A 25695-nucleotide genomic window follows, 5' to 3' on the forward strand; every position below is an offset into this window, starting at 1 on the left:
AACAAATAATGCAGCAAAAGTAAATAGTGTAGAGAAAACAAATTGTTACCTATAACCAACTGTTTTTATTTCTGTGATATATACCCAAGTGTGCTTGTATATATTATTTGACACAGTTAGAAGTTTTGAGGTATGGGGTGTCTGGGTGGCTCAGTTGGTTGAGCGACTGCCTTCGGCTCAGGTCATGATCCTGGAGTCCCGGGATCGAGTCCCGTGTCGGGCTCCCTGCTCAGCAGGGAGTCTGCTTCTCCCTCTGACCCTCCCCCCTCTCATGTGCTCTCATTCTCTCTCTCAGATAAATGGATGAAATCTTAAAAAAAAAAAAAAAAGAAGAAGTTTTGAGGTATGATTTGGAGCTCTTTGTCTGGAAAGGTCTTTCAAGGTTGGTTTGAAGGTTATTGGTGGAACAGTTCTTACTGTGCTTACATAATTACACAGTGCTTGAACTGGAAAATTAAACTTAAGGGTGACTTCCCCTTCTCTACTGATACAACCCCCTTCTATTTTTTTCTTTTCAGTTCTTCTTTCTTTTTATATATTTTCACCTGAGCATTTTTTTGGTCTGTTTCTTAGATGTTAGTTTTCAATTTATTTTTCCTCAGTAATATTTTCAAAATCTTACTGAGTTTTCTTTTTATCCAGTTGCTTTAACTATTTTAGTCTTCCTTGGCTCTGCATGAGAATTGATTTGTGTTGATAGAGCAGAATTGACAAATTTTATTTACATTTCTCAAAAAAAGTTTATATTTTTCATGCCTGCAAGACTACAGAATATATGTACTCAAACTTACTGTGAGATAAAATTGTTTTGCACTTTTCAGATATATATCACAGAAGTGATATATATCTGAAATTTGCTTATGTAAATTATTTGACATGATTGAAAGTTTTGAGGTATGATTTAAAAACACTGCCTGGAAAGTGGTAAGAAACCTGTTTCTTATAGTCAACTTTGCTTAATAAGAGTTAGAGTCATGTGGGGCGCCTGGGTGGCTCAGTCGTTAAGTGTCTGCCTTTGGCTCAGGTCATGATCCCAGGGTCCTGGGCTCCCTGCTCTGCGGGAAGCTTGCTTCTCCCTCTCCCACTCCCCCTGCTTGTGTTCCCTCTCTTGCTGTGTCTCTCTCTGTCAAATAAATAAATAGAATCTTAAAAAAAAAAAGAATTCGAGTCATGTGAGTGGGGGAGGATTAGGAAAATTTGATTTTTTTCATTGGAATATTTCCCTTTCCTACTTAAATATATTTTGATCCAGTGCTTTGGTGCATCTTTGTATTTTACTCCCTCAAAAAATATGAGATTTTGGAGTTATGTTTATGTCCAAGTCTACATTGATCTTTTTATTTGTGTTTTCACATCATTCCTTCTTTTTTGCCTTCTGGAGACACTTATAAACTGTAAAATTAGCTTACATTTTAAATGAGAGCATTCATGAGAAGTTGCTGACTGACAGAGACATGGCAATACTGTGTAAGGAGCACTGGACTGTAAGGAGATGTGGATGCTCACTCTAACTTTGTCACCAACCACTTTGTCACCAACCACTTGAACAACAACAACAAAAAAATGCAGGTTACTTACTTTCTGCAAAATGAAGGAGTTTAGGTTTTGTTTTAAATGTGATAGGATACCATTGTAGGGATTAAACATGGAAGGGACATGATATTATTAATGTTTTTGTATGGTCATTCTGTTGTGTGGAGAATGGTTATAGAGGACAAGTGTTGATGTACAGAGAAATTAGGAGGCTGTTGAAGTAGTCTGAGAGAGATATTCGTAGCTTGAATTTGAATTGTAGTGGCAAGATGGAAATTTTGATGGATTTGTGTTCCATTTCAAAGGTAAAGTTGACAGAACCTAATGATTGATGTGGGTGGGTGGTAGAGTGTAAAAGAAAAAGAGATATCAAGGATAATTCCTAGATAAATCATGATGTTGTTCCAAGATAGGAAAAGCTGAGGAGGAATAGGTTTGGCTGAGGAAATGAGAAATTTTGTTTGGCCATATATTTGAGATGACCTTTTGATTTCCATTTGGGGATGTCAAGTTGACAGACAGTTATATCAGTTTAGAGTTCTAGGGAAAGATAAGGACAAAGGTATAACCTATACAAGGTATTTAAGGCTATGGATCTAAGTCACGTAGGAAGAGCATGTAGATCAAACAAAGAAGGTGTTGAGGCACCTGGCTGGCTCAGTTGGTAGAGCATGCAACTCTTGAACTTGAGGTCGTGTGTTCAAGCCCCATATTAGGGGTAGAGTTTACTTAAAAAAAAAAAAAAGAACAGAAGAGGTCCATAACATAGTCAAAATAGAGCCCTGGACATTCCCAACATTTAGAGGTCTAAGAAAGGAGTAAGGGCTGGCAAAAGACACTGAGAAAAAATTGCCACTGAGTAAGAGGAAAATCAGAAGAATGTATTTCAAGAACGAAGAGGACAAAAAATGTTAAAGGGCCATGGACAGCATAGTATCAGTATCAAATGCTGTGGAGGGAAGTCACGTTAAGTTAAAGTTCATGTTAAGAAAAGAAGAGAGATGAAGGTTAATATAACACTGTATGTTAACTAAGTGGAATTGAAAAAGATACTTTAAAAAAGAGAAAAGAACAGAATTGCATTTGAATTTGGCAACATGGAAGTCATTGGTGAGTGCAATCTTGATGGAATATTAGAGTTGGAATTGAGAAGAGGATGTGAAATGAGGAAGTAGACATGACAACTATAGACAACTCCTTGAGAAACTTTGTTGTGAAGAGGATCATAAAAATGGAGATGAAATCAGAGAGGGAAACAAACCATAAGAGACTCTTAATCATAGGAAACAAACAGGGTTGCTAGAGGGGAGAGGGGTAGGGGGTAGGAGTAACTGGGGGATGGACATTAAGGAGGGCACGTTATGTAATGAGCACCAGGTATTATATTACAAGTGATGAATCACTGACCTCTACCTTGAAACTAATAATATACTATATGTTAATTAATTAAATTAAAAAAAACAAATTTCTAACAAAATACAAAAAACAAAAACAAACAAACAAACAAACAAAAAATGGAGCAGTACCTAGGAAGGAATGTGGGATTTTTTTTTTTAAAGATTTTATTTATTTATTCATGAGAGATAGAGATAGAGAGAGAGAGAGAGAGAGGCAGAGGCAGAGGGAGAAGCAGGCTCCCCGCGGAGCAGGGAGCCCGATGCGGGACTCGATCCCAGGACCCTGGGATCATGACCTGAGCTGAAGGCAGACGCTTAACCGACTGAGCCACCCAGGCATCCCAGGAATGTGGGATTAAGGGAGGTTCTTTTAAGATAGGAAATAACAGTAATGAAATCATTGGTGACTTGATTCACACTTAAAATAAATGTTATTCTTCATCATAACAAATATCATTAGAACCAAGAGGCTTCTAAACTAGATTCAATAATAAATAAACCCAATATTTTAAGAAGGAGCTTGTAAGGAAAAGGGAAAGCTAGACGGAAAACTGATAGAATAGGTCTTGTTTGTTTTATACTTTCCTTTCTACTTTCAAATTTGGTGCTTAATCACCTTCACTCATAAGTAGCTGGGTTCTCTGATTAATCTTGATCTCGGTTCATTTCTAAGGGCCAGGCATATCTAATTGTATTTTTAAGTTGGTAGCATTGGATCAAGATACCTGTAGATTTGCATGAGTTTATTTGCATAAGGTCTTCTGCTTTGGCTGAACCAAGACTAAAAATTTTGTTTGCATACCTTCCACCAAGGGAGGAAAGTGGGGTAGATGATGGAAGCTTAGATGTCTGTTCTTGGTCTGTTTTCATAGGCCAGGTTTGGGTCCTGTGGAGTGAGTGATTTCAGGCCAGAAGAGCTCTTTTCAGAATTGGTTTGGAGCACAGGGTCACAAATGGTAATTATTCAAATTCCAAATGACAGAATATGTAACAGAGAATTGATCATACCATTCTTCTTAAAACATTGCCTTTTATTGGCTTCTAGGTCACCACACTCTCCTGATTTCCCTCCTACTTTTGTGGTTGTTCCTCCTCTTTCTCCTTTACTTGCTTCTTCTTTACCTGATGGCTTAATGTGGAACTTAGTTTCCCTGTGTTCTGTCTTAAATTTTTTTTCCTCTTTTCATTTGAACTTTCTCTTTGTGTAATCTCATTTACTTACTTGATTGAAATCATTACTGACATGCTGATGCTTCCTGAATTTAGATCTTTAGATGAGAACTCTCTTCTAAACTCTAGAGTGACATGTCCAATTGCTTACTTATTTGGTTTTTTAGCTATCTTGCATGCTTCTTAAATTCAACAACTCATCATCTTCCCTTTCCTTCTCCCTCAGTCTGCTCCTCCTTTAGCATTTTCTGTCTCAGCAAAATTTAAAACTATCTGCTTGGTTACTTAAGAGAGAAATCGGAAAGTCATTTTTGACTTCACTCTTGACCTTTGTACACTACCTCCCATCCCTGTGGCAAATCAGTCATTATGTCCTGTTGATTCAACATCTACTTTTTCGGTCCTTCTTTGTCTGCATCATACTGTAATCATTTTAATCCAAGCCAACTAGTATCTTGCTTTGACTAATGCTTTAGCTTCTTAATGGATTTCCCTGCATCCATATGTAGTGAGATACTATCTTGGTGTATTTATGATGTTTCCATTTGCTCATGATGTAATGAGTAGAAGGAGATTGCATGAAAGAAAGGAATTGTGGATGGGAACTCTTGGAGGCCAGTATTACTGCATAGTATTCCATTTTTTTAAAAAGATTTTATTTATTTATTTGAGACAGAGAGAACGAGATAGAGAGAGCATGAGAGGGAGGAGGGTCAGAGGGAGAAGCAGACTCCCTGCCGAGCAGGGAGCCCGATGCGGGACTCGATCCCGGGACTCCAGGATCATGACCTGAGCCGAAGGCAGTCGCTTAACCGACTGAGCCACCCAGGCGCCCTGCATAGTATTCCATTTGCTCCCGTATTTTGCTAAAACAAATTTATAGTTGTGTCAATGATTGTTCTTTCTAGTTTTCATGTGATAACAATGGGCATTCAGTTTGCAAGCTTAGGTGTGAGTGTTTGGAGTCCCAAAGCTATAAACATTTCTTATACTGTGGTTCCTGGTGAATGTAGCTGTTAGAGATTGAGTTGGCTCTTATTCATATTGACATAGCTCCCTGAAATTTTTGTTGCTTCCAGTGATTCTCTTGATAGTTATCAAGGAGATATATACTTGGAACTAGTAGTCTTAACCCTGGAGGGGTTTACCAAATTGTGTTTTCAGAGATCTTCGTTCTCTCTCTTCTAACAGGTAGAAACTCTAGGTGCCAGATTAGATAAAATCACTCTGGATATTGTCATTCTGTAGCTTAAGTCTAGGCCTGGCTCTTGTGTCCAATGGAAAAGAAATTCCTTTCGCTGCCAACCTGTAGGTGGGGGAACTACTCTGGTAAGAGCTGCTTGGCACTGGACTGTTGAAGCCACCCTGTAATACCTCTCTTAATAAAGCACCTTGAGCCAAGCGTGTAGGATTAGCCCTCATATTTCTGGCCTAGAAAGATGAGTCACAGAGATGATAATGATGGTGGGGCTTCTTGCATTTGTGGAGGATTTCATTATGCTTCCCTTTTCCTTTATGTATTAGTTGGTAGAAACTACTAGGAGTCTGTTCTGTAGCAATGGCCAAAACTTAGGGACAGATAATATAGAGTTCAAGCCCCAGGAAATACTATAGAACTTTTTTGTGCATCAGAAAATAACAGTATCAACACGTTTTTAAAAACTTATTATGGAAACTGCTGTAGGTATTTTGAACTCCACTGTTTTCTGATTTTACTCTGGAATCTCTAGATCTGTAGTGTGTTTATTTAAGTCTGGGCCATTCTTCCTCCTCCTTATCCCTAGATATACCATATACTGTCCACACTATGTTGAAGTACAGGCCCATTTACCTTTATTGAATGCCTTTTCCTTTCTACTTTTGTTCAAAATTTCATCATCTGCCTTTTATTTGCTTATTTATTATCCCTGGGGTGAGTGGTTCTATGGTCTTGCCTCAGGGAAATATTTACGATGCATGACACTAATTTGCAAAACATATGAAGACACTTGTTCTCTGGACCATCTTTCTTATCTATAACCCTTAGATTTTTATCAGTCAGATGCTTCAAATAGTCAATGGGACAAGACTGATGCAACAGAAGAGACAGTGCAGTTGTTTTAATTATATAGCTAGAGCTACAGGTGTGTATTTTAAGAAAATGAAAAATTCCTTGAAAGTATTTCTGGGATTTTTGTTATGGATTATACATATTATATATCATATCATTTCAGTAATTGATTAGCTATATTTAAATGTTTGAATGTATGGGGCATTTTAATAGACACACTTTGGTACTCTTAAAAATTCAAAATAAGCCCAGACATGTTTAAAATTATAAAATTGAAATATGTCATGAGTGATTGAACCTTATCAAGTAAGAGGCTTGTGTTGTTATTAATTTAGAAGAGAGTAAGTTCTCAATTTTTATTCTTTCATTTAATTTTTGAGTTTGTGTTAAATTTCTTAAGACATTTAGCCCACGGCCATTAGGCATTTGTAAACCAAGACTCTTAAGTAATTTTAATTTTTAAGATCTTATACTTCCAGTATTTTTGAGGATGATGTAAACATGTTAGTGCTGTTTTTTTTTCCTCCTCTCATTTGGATGTTTCATAGTGCTAATTAAACAATTTGAGTTCTTACAGAATTTTAGGAACTTACTGATAAAGAAGAGAATACCTTTGCTAATGGATATAGCTAATCATGTGAAAACTAATAATCTAGTATTTGACTTACTTGAGCGTTGCTAAGAAAAAGTTCATGGGCCAACATCGTACTTAACATGTATGGTTATGATTTCATTGTAATTGTAAAATTGCCCACTTGCAGGTGGATTAAACTTTGGGCTTTTCTTGTGGATAATGTATAAAGAAGTATAATGAAGAAAAAAATCTGTGATGTTCTTGCTCAAATATAATCAATTTTAACATTTTGGTTTTATTCTTCTAGTGTTCTCTCAGATTTTGGACACTTTTAAAGTTTTTGGTACATATTACTAAATATTTCTCAGAAAGGTTCTACCTGTGTACACTTCTACCAATAAATATAGTAGGAGAGTGTGCCCATTCTCTGACCCTCTGGCCCATATTTTGCTAATGATACATTATATTGTTATTATTTTCATTTAAATTCTTTTGATGACTTAGATAATACTCTTCCAGGTGTTGGTTAGCCTTTTAGATATCTTCTTTAATAAAATTGCCTTTGCTGCTAGAAGTTTCTTAACACCTCTTCTTCTGGGAGAACTCTAATTAGCTTTTCATTACCAGTGAGGTGCTAAAAGATTCTAATAGTGCAGCCAAGTTTGCACCATCTACATCACTTGTGAGAGTTAATGCCTCTCTGCTGGACTCAGTGTAAATATAGAGTTAATTATCTAATTTTCCCAGAAAGAAGTAAGTGTAAGCATTGTATCCTGTCAATATCTAACAGACAGAGGGATAGAGCCTTGCACAAAGAAATTTGTGAATAAATGCACCAAGAAATGCATGAATAAATATGATAAATAAAAGATACCTGAACATAATTGTTAGAATCTTGGTTCCAATAATTTGATTCCTTAGGTAGCTCATAGTGAGGTTACTTCCAATTAGTATGTACTTTAGAGTTTATAAAATGTATTTATATACATTACATGTGGAAGTACAATAATAACCCTGTGAGGTAAATGACGTAGCTTGAAGAAACCATAGCCCATATATATAAAGCGAATGTCCTGAGGTATAATGGCTGGTTAGGTTTGGAGTTAATACTTAAACCAGGCCATTAAGCTCCAAGTGCCATGTTCTTTCTGTCCTCATAGAAGCCTCCAATATTTATGTTACTTGTGGTCTACAGTGTATAGAAAATGTAAAATAAATATTAGCTATAAACATTCATAAAATATTCAGGATATTCCAACAAATTACACAGTGTTTTTGATTGCAAATATTGGTTGCTCTTGTATTTATGAACTTTATGATATGGTGTGGTCAGCTAAAATAAACACAGAAAAAAAGAACCAAACTGAGCCATGAGCAGTTTCCTATCCTACTTATGGGATGTGACTAAAAGCTAATTACCTTTTCAGTAAAATATAGGCAACTGTTCATTCAACAAATATTTATTGAGCACTTACTCTGTACTAGGCACTATGCTGGAATAAAAAAAATGTGAGCCTTAACCTCATGGGACTGAAGGTGAAAGAAATTAAACATTTTTTTTCAAGTAAATATATAGTGACACTTTTATGAAGATGCATGAAGAACAAACACAGGGTATGACGAGAGTGCGATAGGGGACCTAATCCAGGTCAGAGAAAGTCTTCTTGAGAAAGTGACAGTTGAGTCCTTAAGGGTGAATGGGGGCAGGTGAAAGGCTGGTAAGGGCTGGGGAAGTGAAAGAAATAACTTCTGGGGCGCCTGGGTGGCTCAGTTGGTTAAGCGACTGCCTTCGGCTCAGGTCATGATCCTGGAGTCCCGGGATCGAGTCCCGCATCGGGCTCCCTGCTCGGCAGGGAGTCTGCTTCTCCCTCTGACCCTCCCCCCTCTCATTTGCTCTCTCTCTCTCATTCTCTCTGTCTCAAATGGATAAATAAAATCTTTAAAAAAAAAAAAAAGAAAAGAAATAACTTCTGGAATGTTGAGGGAATTAAGAGAAAGCTGAGCATTAGTGTGTGTTGTATGGCAAGAGCCGAAAAAGAAGGCTCTGAGGAAGGTAGTTGCTATATTCTTTAGTCTTTCAAAGAAGTCATGTTACGGTTCCTTCCAGTGATGCTTCTTCCGTTGCTGAGACCATTTTTTGAAACTCTTCCTATGACCTTTCCTTCAGATCCAATTTTGAAACAAAAGAAACTTTTTTTTTTTAAGCAACAAAGTGTTTTGCAATGTAATCACCTTCTTATCTAACAGACTTGCTTCAAAAGGGCTTTTGATTATTTATAAAAATTGAATCTACCCACAAGGGGGAAATATATACATGCATATGTATATGCATTACAGATAGTATAAGCTTGGAAATTACATATTCATCACAGATAGTATAAGCTTGGAAATTAAGAATTTTAAAACTATAGGTTTTCACTTACAGAAATTGACCTTTTACAGATGTAAAAAATCAACATGATCAGAGGTTTAAAAATTTGAAGTACATCAGGTTGCTTCTGTTTGAGTTAAAGGAAAGAAACCTATTCAAAGTTACTTGTGAGTTAAAATAATTGAGATGTTTGCTTGAACTGAAATATTCCTGATTCGGTCACTGGCAGGTAGTTTTCCTATTCATGTCTAGAGACTGACCTGGTCACAAATAGGTGTGTGTGTGTGGGTGTGTGCAGACGTGTGTGCTTGTGCCCATACGTGTACATGCATAGAAGATGGAATGATAAGGAAGGAGCATGTGACATGGGGTCCAAAGCAAAGACCTTCATTCAAATACTCTATTTTTATAAGCTGTGTGATCTCTAATCCTTTAAAGCCTCACTTTCTTTTCATCTATAAAACAATAGTAGAATTACAACCTGCTCACATTTTCTGGATATTAAAAAAAATAGATTTAGAATTCCCGGGACACCTGGGTGGCTCAGTCGGTTAAGCGTCTTCCTTCAGCTCAGGTCATGATCACAGGGTCTTGGGATCGAGCCCCACGTCGGGCTCCCTGCTCGGTGGGGGTCTGCTTCTCCCTCTCCCTCTGACTATCCCCCTTGCTCCTGTTCTCACTTGTGCTCTCTCTCTCAAATAAATAAATAAGTGATCTTTAAAAAATTAAAAAATAAATATAGAAGTACTTTATAAACAAAAAATACTTTATGATTATTGTTTCATAAATAGATTAATATGCACCCATAAAAATACAAAGTAATAAATAATAAGCACCCTTAGTTGAGGACAAACCCATAATTGAACATCTTAGTTTCTAAAAGAAATGAGTTATTTAAGAATGTGCATTATTGCATGTTTATTTTGTGTCATTAAAAAATATTTATTGTTGCATGTTTATTTTGTTTTGCTCTTTTGTGACATGGGGTTTATTCATGTCAACAAAGAATTCACAGGTTTTTAAAAAAACTTCTTAGTGTATTTAAGTGCTTATTTATTGATTGTGGTACGTATGTGGAAGGGGATAGAAGGGGCTAAGGCTAAAAGTTGAGGTGAAAAAAGGGCTAAAAGGGATATATCTGTTATAGAAATGTCATGGTTTAGGAGCAGTTAAAGATTTATAAATATATTAATTGTCTCTATAAGGGAGTTGATTTTTAAAATTTGGTTTATACACTACTTTTAGAGCCTCTTTTGTAGAAAGATGGACGCACCTGGCTATAGAATAGGCAAGATTTTATCTAAACCAGAATTGTTCTTTTGCGAATGGATGGTGCTCTGAGGCACTCTAAGAGAATTGGAGCCTTCAGGAAATATTCCTTTCTGAAAAGTGCTATGACCACCATTTGTTGAAATAAGTTAATAATAATTTATAAAGTCTCTCTGGGCTTAGTTGGGTGTTTTTTTTTTTTTTTTTAAATTTGTGGAGAAGTTCATATTTAATGTGTGCTGCTTAAGTGAATTTTAATTGATAGAGGATCATTTTTTTTCTATGCACAAATTTCTTCGCACAAATAATCACGTAGTCACTATGTATGGCGCTTAGAAAGGGACTGGACTGAACATGATTCACTTCTCTTTAAGGATAAATGAGGACATTTTAAAATTAAGAAATTAAGACAAGTAAGTTTTCCAAAAGTCTCTTTGGAAGCACAGCATTATAAATGCAGTCAGTAAAAGCCCTATTGTCTGGGGCGTCTGGGTGGCTCAGATGGTTAAGCGTCTGCCTTCAGCTCAGGTCATGATCCCGGGGTCCTGGGATCGAGTCCCGCATCAGGCTCCCGGCTGGGCGGGGAGCCTGCTTCTCCCTCTGACCCTCTCCCCTCTCATGCTGTTTCTCTCTCGCTCACTCTCTAAAAAATAAATAAAATCTTAAAAAAAAAAAGCGCCCTATTGTCTGTCATATTTTTATAGCTTCATGATATCAAAAGAAGGATATACCACTTATTTTTAGAGTGTTCTGTCCTTTGCAGCGGCCTTCACAGTGAAGAGACCTACATACTCCGTGGCTGGAGTTACTCGTTTTTCAGGGAAAGAAGAAAGGCTTGGGAAGTGCATCATTTCTCTTCCTCTTACCCAGTAGCAACATTCAGAAGATACCTTGTCCCCATTTTTATTACTTCTGAGATTTCATTGCTGGCAGCCAGATGTGCTGGAACTCCTGACGACAGCATCTATTCATTGCGTGTTTTTAATAGGCTTAGAGAAATATGAGTAGAGTACATGAAAGCAGCTCAGCTTCACACTTCAGCTGGGAATGCCCAAAAAGCTTACTGCTGTTTAGAATTCTTGCTACAGTCAGGAGAAAGCCGAAGCTGTACGGGTACCGAATCTTCCACGACTGAATTAGAAGAATAATGACTGTACAATTAGCTATCAACCTCTGCTCATTTAAACACAGTTTCTACAGAGCTCAGGAGAAATATGGAACTTGATTGGCATGTTTTTATTTGATGGTGTCTGTAAATAGATGACTTTAAAGACAGGTGGTAAGGAAAAATAAGAGAAGGAAAAAAAAAAAAAGAAAGAAAATGCAATTTGAGACATTGCGCCAGGTCTGCAATTCTGTTTTATCTCATTTTCATGGGGTTTTCTCATCCCCACCAAATATTTTACAAAATGAGCTTTTTGGACAAACGTTGAACAATGCAAGGTGAGTAAAGCTAAACTGTATTTCTTTTGGCATTGATATTTTCAGAGTAATAATCTTGTATGTCTATACAAATTTTTCTGTATTGAAATATTAGTATTATAAGGCTTTTTTTACCATACATATAAAATTTTATATAGTATTCTTCTTAATTGATTTTAAGAAGGAAAATAAGCTTACTTCAAGGCACTAAAGCATCTTAAATTTAACTAGTTTGACCTCTGAAACGTAATACAGGCTGTTTCATGATTTCATTTTCTAATAAATAAGATGCTTAACTTAAAATGCCTGATAGATTTTTTTTTCCTTTGTGATCATGGCAGTGATTACAATGCATATATAGGATGGGGATATATAATCATATGTGATTTGTTGGAAAATGTGAATTAGCAGTCATGCATCTCTTTGTAAAACATGCGGAAGATGTTTCCTGGGTCTGAGACATTTCTCTATGCAGGGTAGATCAATAATCACTTTTAAACAAGCTATATCATCAGACCGCTAATAATGCTTTGTATTTGGTCGGCTAGTTTGAAAAGATGCTTTGTTATAAATTCCTATTGTTTCTTCAACCTCATCATTTTGTGTGTGTGTGTGTGTGTGTGGTGAAGATTGTTAAATTAGGAACATATGTTTTAGACGGTTTCTCTGGCTTACACTAAAAGAGACAGTCTATTAAAGAAGGCTTTTAAAATGCAGTTTTATTACCCAGTTGTTTGTGTTGTGAAAATTTCTAATGTTATATACCTCCTATAGAAAAGATCCCATTTTAACTAAATATACGTGGAGAAAGCCTAAGGAAGAAATTCTGTGAACATGATAATAATGCACTAAACCTTCTGGAAATTGAGGGAGAACTAATAGTGCATAGAATATTGAATGGTTCTGCTGGTCTCTTCTGAACAATGTGAGGCAGCCTATTTAGAGATTTAAAAAAACCTATTACACAGTATGTGTCTTAATTTAGCAAATGAAAAGGAGGCTTTTAAAATTTGTTGGCATTTAAAATGTTTACTGATGATAAACATATCTATGATCTTTTCACTGAAAATGGAATAACATATCTGTTTTTTTTGTTTTTTTTTAAATAAAATTTCACTTCTTTCCTCAGTACAGTTCTATTCAATTGACTAATTTTATTTTATGTTTAGTTTTTAGATAAAGTATATAACAGTGTATGAAATGCTATGATGTGATGTAGATATTAGGGCTTTTAATTTAGTAATATATCACTTGAGTCTTGAGTGTCTGTAATTTATGGTAGAAATAATCTGTGTTGCATGTTATATTTAAATAGAGGAGGCAGTATGGGTTTCTTAAAATTTCCATGACCGGAGCTACCAGAGTTTTAGGATTTGTACTCATCCTTTATAAATCTTCTCTTTGCTTGATTCCTATCTTTTCTTAATGCCAAGAATTTATGTGTTTAAAAATATTAATATCAAGTCTGGGTGTATTTTCACATTAGAAATTGTGCTGTGAACAGTATGGCATGGAATTAGTTTTAAAAGAAATGTTAGTTTTAAAATGTGAGAATATCCATATTTTGACGGGATTGTGGATTCCTATCACTATGCTTTTGTTTTAGCTTCAAGTTTCTTTTATTATTGGCATGCTTATAATTGCATTGCTCTCATTATTAAAAATCTAGCATTTTATGTTTTTGCAATTAAATATTAAAATGTGACGTTTCTGATGCTTCTATAAGACCAGTCTTATTTAACTTGCTTTGATTTTTTTATCTAAGATTATCTGAAACTACCACTTAATCAATAAAAAATTTATTCTGGTTTAGGGGAAAAAATATACCTGCTTTCTGTGTTCTCAACTTCTTAGTCTTCAAAAAACATATGACATTTTTTTCACATGCAGATCTATTGATTTTCATAAATAATCACCTACTCGAATTCCTTTTAAAATCAGTCAAAACCAGTTATACAAATAGTTATTTTAGAAGTATGAAGAGTGAAAATAAGTTTATATAACTCTCAGTGTCTCCACATATTTTAACGTTTTGGTTACTTTGTGTTCAGATGAGATATAAGTGGTCCTTTAGAACTCTTTCCCTGCTTTGATTCTTTAAAAAAATACAAATGCCTTGACATCAACATTTCAGTTAGCATTGAATTAGAAAGTAAGATGTAGACTAAAAAATCATTCCTGAAGGAAAAGTCATGGAAAAATAATGACCCTAGTATGTCATCAGAAGATGTGATCTTACAACTTTAAAAATCTTCCTAAATAAATGAGCCTTTCAACCTTGTAGACTGGACATTAACGGTCTTGCGATTTGAGGCATCAATTATGTAACTATCTCTATGGAAAGAGCAGTTTTGGTTGTTATAACATGTTTAGTAATGATTTAATTGTTTGGACTAGTTCAAATGAAATATTTGGTATTTGTGTTGTGACATAAAGTATGATCTTTAAGCTGATAGAAAAATAACATCATAGATATGGCCAATTAGATTATATTTTTTTCTGAATTGCTTTCAAGGAGAAATTGCTAGAATAGTACTATACATCAATTGTAGATGACATATCATTGAGGGGACCCTTTCAAGTAATATTCTTTAGACTTTTCCTAGGTAACTAATCATATCCTGAAATCTGCAACTCAACTTTCATCAGGTTTCAGATGGTAGGGCAGTTTACTACTATGACATATAAGCAATAAAAGGTTAAAAGATGAAAATCTCCCATAATAGTTACTCCAAAAACATTGGCAGGTCAACTTGTCAAAGAGCCAAGATTTTAAATACACCAGGGATATTTTATGGACAGTAAATTACTAAAACTGTTTATGAATATAGATTGTTAAAGTATTTTATTATCAAATGAATAATTGAAATTTATTTATGAGTGAAAATCATTAGAATATTTTAGACTTGTTGTTGGAAGCCATATAGAATGACCCTTATGTTTCATACTGAAAGTTCTTAGCTTATTCTCTTATCATTGTGGTTCTTGAGTACCATTTCAGTGCATAAAGGAGGTGGCAAGATATCCTCTGTGCTTTTACAACTAAAATGAAACAATTGAAGGTAAAGCAAGAAAAAAAAATCAGTATCTGCATCCTACATAAATCCACTTGATAGGTTTTGATGAAATGCCACTTTAATTTAAATTCTTGTTATCAAGTTTTCTTACTGTAAACTCATTTTCCAAATGAAATATTTAATCAGATACAAAGATAATTGCTTTTGTTGCCAATAAAAAAATCATTAAGTACTAAATTCATTATGTGATCTTGTCTTTGGAAGCAAACGTAAATATTGGGATGCTAGAACATAGGTTTTTAACAGAGCTCACTGCATTGAGTAATCAATTGCTTTGAGCAGTATTCAAATACATGATAATGATGACTATCTTTTGTGATAAAACTTGTGGAAAAATGTACTTAATATCTTTCAAGTTTTTCCATTTACTGATTTTTAGTAATCTCTCTTGTATGGTGAAGAAATCTCTGTTTTTTTTTCCAGATGTGATTTTTTTCTTTGTAACTAAATGGGTGGTAGTGAATTGCTGTGCCGGCTGGCCACACAGGGGCATAATAAGACTGGAATTTATTCAGAATAGACATTAAAGACAATCTTTCTCTCCCTTCCATATACATCTAATGAGATAGGCAGACTTCCATATTTCAAAGTAAGATTACAAAGAACTTAACAGACCAAAGGATATTTGGATTTTTTGGTGTTTTCAGTTCCTAGTAAGGTAACCATATGACCTGGTTTGCCTGGAGTAGCCCCATCTTATGCCTGCCATCCTCCACTAATTATTGTTAGTACTTCTCAAAAGCGTTGCTATTTGATGATAAATTACAGGGCCACTCTATAAAAATGAAATGTAAGGCTTGAAATTACCTAGGGCAAATGGACTCTTTTCCACTGACAAATTTTCACAGATCTAGAACATTAATATTATTTAAATAAAATTCAATCTTGCAAAATAAATGTTTAATTATTTAGTCTCGTAGTATTTTTGGTGAGAAGTATTTAGTTCCCTACATAGCATTTACTCTTGCTTTGGTTTATAATGAAGCCTTCAATTTGTGTTCAGGATTTTTGGCATAAACTCCTGTTATTCATCATGGCACATTAATGACTACTTTGACATTAAAAGAACAGCATGCTTACTTTTCATAGCTCTGAGACTGCAGTCTGCACAGTATGCATTGTTTGGAGTTGGTATGATCATAGCACAATTGATTTTCTATTATAGGAACATTTTTTTATGAACTGTCTTTATTCTGAAGTGTAAAGCACCCAGTAGTCTGATACACATGTGCACATGTGTACACACACAGATTCACATATTTATTTAACCTTGTTAAATATATATACTAAGTATTATAAAACTAATAATTATATATTATAGTTATAAAAGCTAATCTTAACAATTATCTCTTTATATTTATTCCTAATCAAAATGACCTGTGATTCATGAATGTGTATCATATGTATTTTTACTAGAATATTTACTGTGGACCTTAGCTATAGACCACAATTATTAGTACAGATACTTACTCTGACAGTGATACACAGTTTTTAAATATTTTCTTTTTGGGAACATTTTTATAAAGCTACTATTTTTGTTGATGACTGACAGGTAAATGTTAACTGTGCTTATTTGTTACCAAGTTTTATGAGCTCATGAAGGATCTTAGAAAACTCAAGATAATTATCGGTAAATTTTCTGTTTAATGTTGGCACTATTCACCAATTAGTAAAATGAATTCATTTCATACGTGCTATGAGCTCTCATGTTCATATTCACTTATCAGTTACATACAGAGATTCATGTGTATGACAAAAGAATTCCCAGAACTGATCCATAATTTGAGTTAAGCTTCTGAATTTGAGAAGTTTTAAATATCTCAGAAATGTGTGTGAACACTTCTATTTGGGCAAAGTGGGAAAAGCCATTGAAGATGGCTTTCTTTTGCTTAATGTTTTTCAAACTATGCTTTTTGTTTGTTTTTTGTTTTTGCCAGAGAATACTTCCTTCAGAATGTACCTCAGTAGGTAAAGCAGGTAAAAGTGGAGCAGCTCTGATTTAGAAAGTGGGACATTAGGTTCTAGAAACAATTTTCAGCTGCTTACTTAAAATCAAACTCAGGACTTGTCATTTCAATTCCTTTAAACTTTCCATCTCACGGTGTGACCTTTGAAGTGTCAGAGATAGAGGTAATGGAAAATGGCAAGGAGAGCTGCCGTGTTTAGTCAAGAATTGATCTGTGCCTGATTTTTCTATCAATATTGTGTTAGCTTTATGCTGTGTAGTGTTGAACATGGAACTCATGTTCATATCTCAGGTCTGCTACTTACTGGCTGTGTGATATTGGTAAAATCACTGCATTGTGAGTTCTTGAGTTAAGAGGATTATATATTTATTAACCTCTGAATTCCAACACTTATCATATCCTGCATGCTCCTTTCTAGTCCATACCGGCTTCCCCCAGCTTGTTCTGTTTTTTTCTCCCTCAGTATAGATTAGCTATGTCTATTCTAGAACTTCATATAATTGAAGTCATAGAATGTATTATTTTATAAAAGACTTTTAATCAGCATAGCTTAAAAATATTTATCCACGTTGTTGCATGCCTGAGTAGTTTTTTCCCTTTTGATTGCTGAGTAGTGTTCCATTTTATGAATATACTTACCCTCAATTAAGTCTTTTTTGTGGTCATATATTTTTATTTCTCTTACATGAATACCTAGAAGAGGAGTTCTTGGGTCACAGGGTAGATAATGTATGTTTAGTTTTAGAATGCTGACCATTTTAAAAAGGGGTTGTTCATTTTAAATTCCTACCAAATATATTTGAGAGTTTTGGTGATTCCACACAGTGTCCAACCTTTGATGATGTGTCTTTTTAATTTTTGTCATTCCAATGAGTGTATAATAGCATTTCCTTATGACACGATTTTGTATTTGCCTCATAACTAACAATGTCAAGCACTTTTTCATATGTTCATTGGCGAGTTGTATATCTTCCTTTGTGAAGTCTGTTCAATTTTTTTAAAAATTAGGTTTTGTTTTTCTTAATGAGTTGTAGAAGTTTTTTGTAATCTACCTGGATATCAGTCATTTGTCAGATATGTGTTCCATGAATATTTTCTCCCAGTCTGTGGTTTGTCTGTTCATTTTTTTTTGCTTGTTTTCTTAATAATGCCTTTAGATGAGTTAAAATTTTGATGAAATATAATTTATTTAAATTTTGATGAAATATAATTTATTATATTTATAATTTATTACTTTTTTCTCTTAGGGTTTTTGTTTTCTGTGTGCTGTCCAAAAATGCTTTGCCAATCCCTAAGTCATGAAACTATCCTCTTATGTAGCTCCTAGAAGGTTATTTATTTATGGTTATTTCTCTGTTGAGATTTCCTGTCTTTTAACTTATTATGAGCATATTACATTCACTTTCTTTAACATAGTTACCATACTCTAGCTTTGATATTCTTTTCTGCTAAGTTTTCTCTTGATCAGTCTCCACTGATTCTTTTTTCTCTTGAGTATGGGTCATGTTTTCCTATTTCTTAATATATTGAGTAATCTTAAATTTTATCTTGGACATGTTTAACAATACTGTATAGAGACTGTGAAATCTGTTTTGAAGAGTGCTGATTATTTTTAAAGCAGGAATTTAACTTGGTTGAACTTGAGCTACAGACTTTGTTTCCCTTGAGGTATAGCAGCTGAAATTTTAGTTTAATTATTTTAATTTTAGCTGAGCTGCTTGAAGTCTTTCTGTGCATGCATGAGATTTGGCAGTGCTTATTATTCACAGAAATTTCTTTTTCCTTCCTGTAGCTTTCTTTTTGTCATTTCCCCCTCACTTTCCACCTTCTGTATTTGCTCAAACTCTTTCCTCTGGTTTTTCAAGTTAGTAAGATTCTGAATTTTCTAACATAGATTTAGCCTGCAAGCACTGAATGGATTTAGTTAAGTCATAAAAATGGGAAGCATATCTAAGTTATTCCTTTCTTAAAATGTCAGTTACACCCCAGTATCTATCTTCTTTTTGTTACTTTCTAGGACCTTCGAATAGTTATTTGTTCATGTTTTGTCCAGAACTTATTATCTTTGGGAGGGTTAGTTTGATGGGAGTTCCTTGGCCATTATCCAAAGAAGAATCAATTCTATAACATTTTAAATTATATTTATTAAACAGTATGCTGGCAGAAAATATATTTGTAGTTTCTTTTGTAATCGTAGCTTCATTGTTTATAATATGTTATATTTTTCCAAATCATTGGATAGCCAGTTGTCCAGTGGCTACTTTGGGAACCTCATGTTCTAATTAAATTAATATTGTGTCATCAGAATATATAGAGAATACATAACTTTTAATTACCTTTTTTTTTTGCTATTCTATTTCATCCATATTTTAATGACTTTTGCTAATGGTAAAATACGAGCAACATGTGCACAGGCTTTCTTCACAGAAAACAGAAGTTTGATATTTCTGATCTATCAGTAAAATAAAATGTTTGTTCGGATACAATGAAGAAACAAAAGGCATCATATTTATTCTTCATCTCTTAGTTAGGTGGGCATCCATTTCAAAATAATTTCCATGTGGCTTTTTTAAAGGAAATTTGATGATGTTTTTGATGGGAATGAGTAGACTAAAGATGAAATCCCACTTTGTGAGAGTAGTCACCAGTTCTTTAACTGGTGTCGATCACAGTATAAGTCATAAAATGTGTGTGCTGAAAATTTGATGATAATCACTTGTAATAATGGCCCGTCTTTTAAATTAATAAAGTTTTCCAATGCCACATGCATTTTTTGCAATGAATTTTGAACATTACTTCTTTGGGTCCTGTGAAGTTATATTTTAATTTGGAAACAAAATTCTGTGTACATAAAATAGGATACACTACCTTTTCTCCAGAAACTGAACAGCTTGTTATAAAACTATATGCACAAAATATAAACCTGGTGATGAAAATACACTTAAGAGCAATATGTGCTTCAAAGAATATTACCATGTTTCCCATGAAGCCCACAGAGCTGAAGAAATGTTCATTATAGCGTTTACCATTGGTGTTGCAACAAATATATAGATGAGCAGTTTCAATGAAAAGTGGTACCACAATTAGATACAGTCCAAAGATTATGTGGAGTTCTTCACCTGCATGAGCACTCATCTTTTTAAATTTTATTTTATTGTTTTTTTAAGCAATCTCTGCACCCAAAATAGGGCTCAAACTCATGACTCTGAGATCAAGAGTTGCATGCTCTACCAACTGAGCCAGCCAGGCGCCCCATGCATGAGCATTAATCTTTTAATTGTCTTTTTAAAGTTACTTTTGTTTATGTTGGCTTATGTCAAAAAGATTCATGGGGCTCCTGGGTCCCTCAGTTGGTTGAGCACCCGACTCTTGATCTCAGCTCAGGTCTTGATTTCAGAGTCCTGAGTTCAAGTTCAACTCGAGTTGGGCTCCACACTGGTCATGGAGACTACTTAAAAAAATGATTTATTACTGTATAAAACACTTAATGTGAGTGTATCATGTATTAGTTTTCTATCACCACAAGCTTAGTGGGTTAAAATAATACCCAGTTTTATCTTGCAGTTCTGTAGGTCAGAATTCTAGGCAGAGTCATCTGAGTTCTCTGCTCAGGGTTTCACAAAGCTGGATCACAGTGTCAGCTAGATGGGCTCTTATCTGGAAGGTCATGGGAAGAATCTACATCCAAGTGTACTAAGATTGTTGGCAGAACCCAGTTCTTTGTAGTTGTGGACTGAGGTCCCTTTTTCCTTGCTGGCTGTCAGCTGGGGGCTGCTGTCAGCATCTATAGGTCTCTTACATTCCTTGGCTCATGGTTCTGTTTTCATTTTTCATTCTTAAAGTAATTATTTTTAAATTGAGACATAACTGACATATAACCTTTTATTAGTTGTAGATATACAACATAATGGTTTGATGTATGTATATATTGCAAAATGACTGCTAAAATAAGTTTAGTTACCATCCATCACCACACAGAGTTACACTTTTTTTTATCTTGTGGCGAGAACTTTTTTTTTATTTAGTCTCTTAGCAACTTTGAAATATATAATACAGTATTGTTAACTATAGTCACCATGCTATATATCACACTTAGGTTGTTTCCATGTCTTGGCTATTATAAATAATGCTGCTATGAACATGGGGTGCAGAAGTCTTTTTGTTGGTGCTTTCATTTCCTTTGGATATATTCCCAGACGTGGAATTGCTGGATCACGAGGTAGTTTTATTTTTATGTTTTGACGATCCTCTGTACTATTTTCCATAGTGACTGCACCAATTTACATTCCCACCAACAGTGTACACGGGTTCCCTTTTCTCCACATCCATGCCAGCATTTGTTATCTCTTGTCTTTTTGATGATAGTCATTGTAACTGGCATTAGGTGATATTCTATTGTGGTTTTAATTTGCATTTCCCTAATGACTAGTGATGTTGAACATCTTTTCATATACTTGTTGGCCTTAAGTGGTTTTTTTTTTGAAAAAATGTCCACTCAGAACCTTTGCCCATTTTTTTAACTGGGTTTTTCCTTTTTGCTATTGAGTTGTATGAGTTCTTTATATATATTTTGGAAGTTGACCTCTTATTGGATATATGGTTAGCATTTCTTGTAGGGCAGGTCTGGTGGTAATGAACTCTCCCAACCTTTATTTGTTTGGGAAAGTCTTTGTCCCTCTTGCATTTTTGAAAGACAGCTTCACTGTGTGTAGAATTCTTGGTAGACAGTTATTTTCTTTTAATATTTTGAATATGTCATCCCATTCTTTCTGGGCCTGAATAGTTTCTGTTGAGAAATCCATTGGTAGTCTTATGGGGATTCCCTTATATGTAACTTCTCTCCCTTTTTTTTTCTTGCTGTTCTTAAAATTTTTTGTCTTTGATTTTTGACAATTTAATTATATTATGTCTTGATATAGTCCTATTCAGGTTCAGCCTATCTGGTGTCCTTTGGCCTCATGGATCTAGACGTCCATTTCTCTCCTCAGGTTTGGGAAGTTCTCAGCCATTATTGCTTTGAGTATATTTTCTGTCCCTATCCCTTTCTGTTCTCCTTCTGGAATTCCCACAATGTGAATATTGCTTCTTTTCATTGTGTCCTATAATCCACACAGATTTTCTTCATTCTTTTTCATTCCTTTTTTCTTTTTGCTCCTCTGACTAATTGCCAATGTCCTATCTTCCTGGTCACTGACTCTTTCTTTTGCATGATTGAGTCTACTTTTTAAATTCTCTATTGAATTCTTCAGTTCAGTTATTGCATTTTTCAGCTCTGGTATTTCTCTTTGGTTTTCTTTCTTTCTTTTTTTATCATTCCTATTTCCTTGTTAAACTTCTCTTTTTGTTCATGCATTGTTTTCCTTTTTTTAGTTGTCTGTGTTTTCTTGTAGTTCACTAAACTTTTTTAAGAGGATTATTTGGACTTCTTTGATAGTTTATAGATGTTTATTTCATAAGGGTTTGTTACTGGAACTTGTTACTTTCCTCTAGTGGTGTCATATTTACCTGATTTTTCATGATCCTTGATTCCTTATGTTGGCACCTGCACATTTGAGTAGTTGGGCTTCTCTTCCAAAGTTTACAGGGTTGCTTTGGCAGAGACAGTTCTTCACCAGTCAGCTGAGTTTGGGTTTTGGGTCTGGGTCTGTCTACTGTCCTTGGGCAGGTGGTGCCTGATATTATGGCCTGTTTTTGGTTGAGGCAGCTGTTTGAGTTGTGAGGACTGGGATGGGGTTGTGTGTGCTGCTGGCTAAGAACAGTTAGATAGGACTGCTGGCTTGGTTCCCTACCCAAGTGAGGCTGTAGGATGGGCTCCATGGTTGCCTGAATTCTCTGGTCAGGATTCCTAGATGGTCAGGAGTGGGTGCCTCATTCAGTACCACATGGGGCTATTTAATATTTAAAGAAAATAATCTCTAAACCCAATGTGGCACTCAAACTCATGACCCCTAGATCAAGAGTCGCACATGTTCTATGGACTGAGCTAGCCAGGTGCCCCAAGATGCAGCTATTAATTAGCTTCCTTGTCCTGGCAGGACCCAGGACCTGTGGTAGCTAGTTGTTTGGGGACCCAAATCAGCCCAGAGTATGCACTGAATCCTCTGGTCAGGTAAGGCCACTGGTTTTGCTCTGCAGACAGGGGAATCCCCAGGCTCTGCTCTTTGTTCCTGTGCCAATCTACGTAGGGGTGTTGAATGGGCTGTGCAGTTTCCTGTGTGCTCTGGTTAGGTTCCCTGATTGGACAGGCTGAAGGCTGTACAGTGATGAGCGGCGCTACAAATTAGATTCCATGCCTGGGCACAGTGGGAGAGGCAGCTCTAAAGCTGGTAAAGCTCTTAGTTTATTGTCTTAACTCAAGCCGACCTGCACCCCTCATTCCCTGAGCAAACAGGGCCACTGGCTTTGCTCTGTAAACTATTGACTCTGCCTGCCTACCTCTTGGATTGAGTGCTACTGGGTCACATAACTTCCAGGACTTGTCCTCAGCCCTCCTGGTAAGATGGGGCTGAAAGATATTTTCTACAGCAGGTAGAGCTACGTTGCAGCTTGCCTGTGTGGGTGGGAGGTGCTGTTCCAGGCCACTTTCGGTTTCCCAAATAGGCTCTCCAGTGGGGAGGGGCCAGGAGCTACCCTCTGCTTTGGCTATGAATTAATCGCCCTACCTGTGCCTAGCATGGGAACACTACACAGGTGATACTGGCTTTGCTCTGAGGGTGATCAGCTCTGCTGCCTGCCTCTTGGCTCAAGTGCTGCTGGGGCAGCACAGCTTCCAGGAGTTGTCACCAGCCCTTGGTCAGATGGGGCCAGAAGACACTCCACAGTGGGTGGGGCTATGATTCAGCTCCTTGACTGGGCATGGGCAACCAGGCTCTAAGGCTGGCAAAACTCCTCCTTTGAACATCTGAATCAGACAGATTTGCACCCCAACAAGTTCTCTGGTCAGAGTGTACCCCTGACTTGGTTCTGCAGATAAGCAAAGTCACTGGTTGGGATTACTACTTGGGCACGGCGGGTAGGAACTCTCAGCCAAGATCTGTGTGCTAGTTGTTTCAAGACCCTCCCCCCATCTCAGTCAAAGTCCGATTCTCAGTGGATGCGCCTTCAGATTCCCCAGTAATCCTCTTGCTGCAAGATCAGAATAGCAGCTCTTGTAAAGCGACCCACAATGCTGGGGGTGCTGGTTGTACCCCAGGGGTTCTCTTTTCCCACTGGAGGAACCAGAGGTTCGGGGGAGACCTCTTTGCATGATGCTGCACTGGCCTGGGGGAGGGGCAATGCAGTCAACGTGTAGTCACTTCTCTTACCCTCCTAATGCAGTCTGTCTTGGTCTCTGTGGCAGGGGTGCTTTAGCCTCAGCCCTGTGTTCTGGGATTCTCTCAGTGTGTCTTGTTCTTGAATAGTTCTAGTTGTTCTTACTGTGGGGGGTGGCGGGACTGAAGTCAGGAACAACCAGTGTTGCCATCTTGGTGATATCACTCTAGCTAGTATAATTTAATTTTTACCTCAGTTGCCCTTTGTGCTATTGTTGTTATATACTTTATTGTATACAAATATTATAAACTTCACCAGCCATTATTATTAATTTTGCATTAAATGATCAACTTTTTTATTTTTAAGAAGAACTTTTTACAATTACCTACACATTTACTGTTTTTGATTATCTTCATTTCTCTCTCCAGATCTGGGCCTCTTTTTGGCATCATATCTCTTCTACCTGAAGAAATTCTATTAGTATTTCATGGTGTATGGGTCTAATGGTGATGAATTCTTTCAGCCTTTGTAGGTTAAAAAAAAAAAATCTGTATTTTTTTTCCTTCAGTTTTTGGAAGGGTACTTAATTACAGATTAGGTATAGATTTAGGTGAACTTTGTTTTTTTCCTCTAGTGCTTAAGTCATTCAATTGTCGTCTGGCCTCCACTCTTTATGGAGAGAGATCAGCTCTAATTTTTATTGTTTTTTTCCTGTAGATATTGTGTCTTTTTTCTATGATTGCTTTTAATATATCTCTTTGTCTTTTGTTTTCAGCAACTTGAAGTATTTTTCTTTATATTTATTCTCATTGTGGGTCACTGAGCTGCTTGGATTTATAGGTTGATATCAATCATCAATTTAAAAATATGTTGGTCATTATCTCTTCAATCTTTTCTCTGTCCCCCCTTTCCCTTTATGACTCCAAATACATATATAATGTATTCATTTATGTTTTTATCTAAATGCTTTTTTTAAAAAAACAGGCAGTTAAATTAAGGAGCATCACCTTGATCTTATCAAAGTATAGTTTTAGGCTTCGTTTAGATAGTACTCTTTACTTTTTTCTTTTGTCATGGGGCACAGCCCTTACTCCTAAGGTATGGTTTCTTACTCTTAATGCGTGATCTTTCTAGGTTCTCAACTGAATGCCTTGAGATTTTCACAAATATCTTTCCAAGCCTGCTTTATCAGAGAGTTTCATTATATCGTGTGACGTCTGACATTTCTCTTCATCTCTCAGCCCTCAGCCAAGTGTACTCTAGAAAGCCTGCATATGTATAGTTTAGGATTTGGGCAGGAATCTGAGTAAAAACTCTGTGCCTATTCCTGAGGTTTATTCTCTTAGCTCTCTTCTCTCTAGTAATCTGCGTCACAAATTCCCACTGCATTAACAGGACTGATTCTAATCTCTGTTTTTAACACCAGGCTGTTTCTTATGCTTAGTAAGCCCTATGCCCTCTGACTGCCTGGGCTCCAGTTCCTCATCGTGAAATTGTTGTGAAATTGTTTCCAGGCAGAAAAGCTAGTATGGAGTGTACCTTATATGCTTTTCTTTTCTTAAGAATCTCAACCTTGTGTCCTATTCAATGCCTTAAGGTGATTGTTTCATCAAT

At 35.9% G+C, this 25695-nt stretch overlaps 1 protein-coding gene across 34 annotated transcripts in view; it reads left to right on the forward strand.

Moving 5' to 3' along the window:
- RIMS2 (regulating synaptic membrane exocytosis 2) overlaps positions 1-25695 on the forward strand; it is a 580329-nt gene that overhangs the window by 201841 nt on the left and 352793 nt on the right. For 15 of the 34 annotated variants that reach the window (XM_035011701.1, XM_035011717.1, XM_035011721.1 and 12 more), the window contains exon 1: positions 11686-11807. The exons of the other annotated variants lie outside the window; for them this stretch is intronic. In XM_035011701.1, the coding sequence (XP_034867592.1) occupies positions 11686-11807 (122 nt within the window). Of the gene's footprint in view, positions 1-11685; positions 11808-25695 lie in introns of those variants that run through there. 34 annotated transcript variants of the gene reach the window in all.

Source organism: Mirounga leonina, unplaced genomic scaffold (assembly GCF_011800145.1).
Source record: "Mirounga leonina isolate KUSES-001 unplaced genomic scaffold, KU_Mleo_1.0 Mir_165, whole genome shotgun sequence".
Lineage (NCBI taxonomy): Eukaryota > Metazoa > Chordata > Mammalia > Carnivora > Phocidae > Mirounga > Mirounga leonina.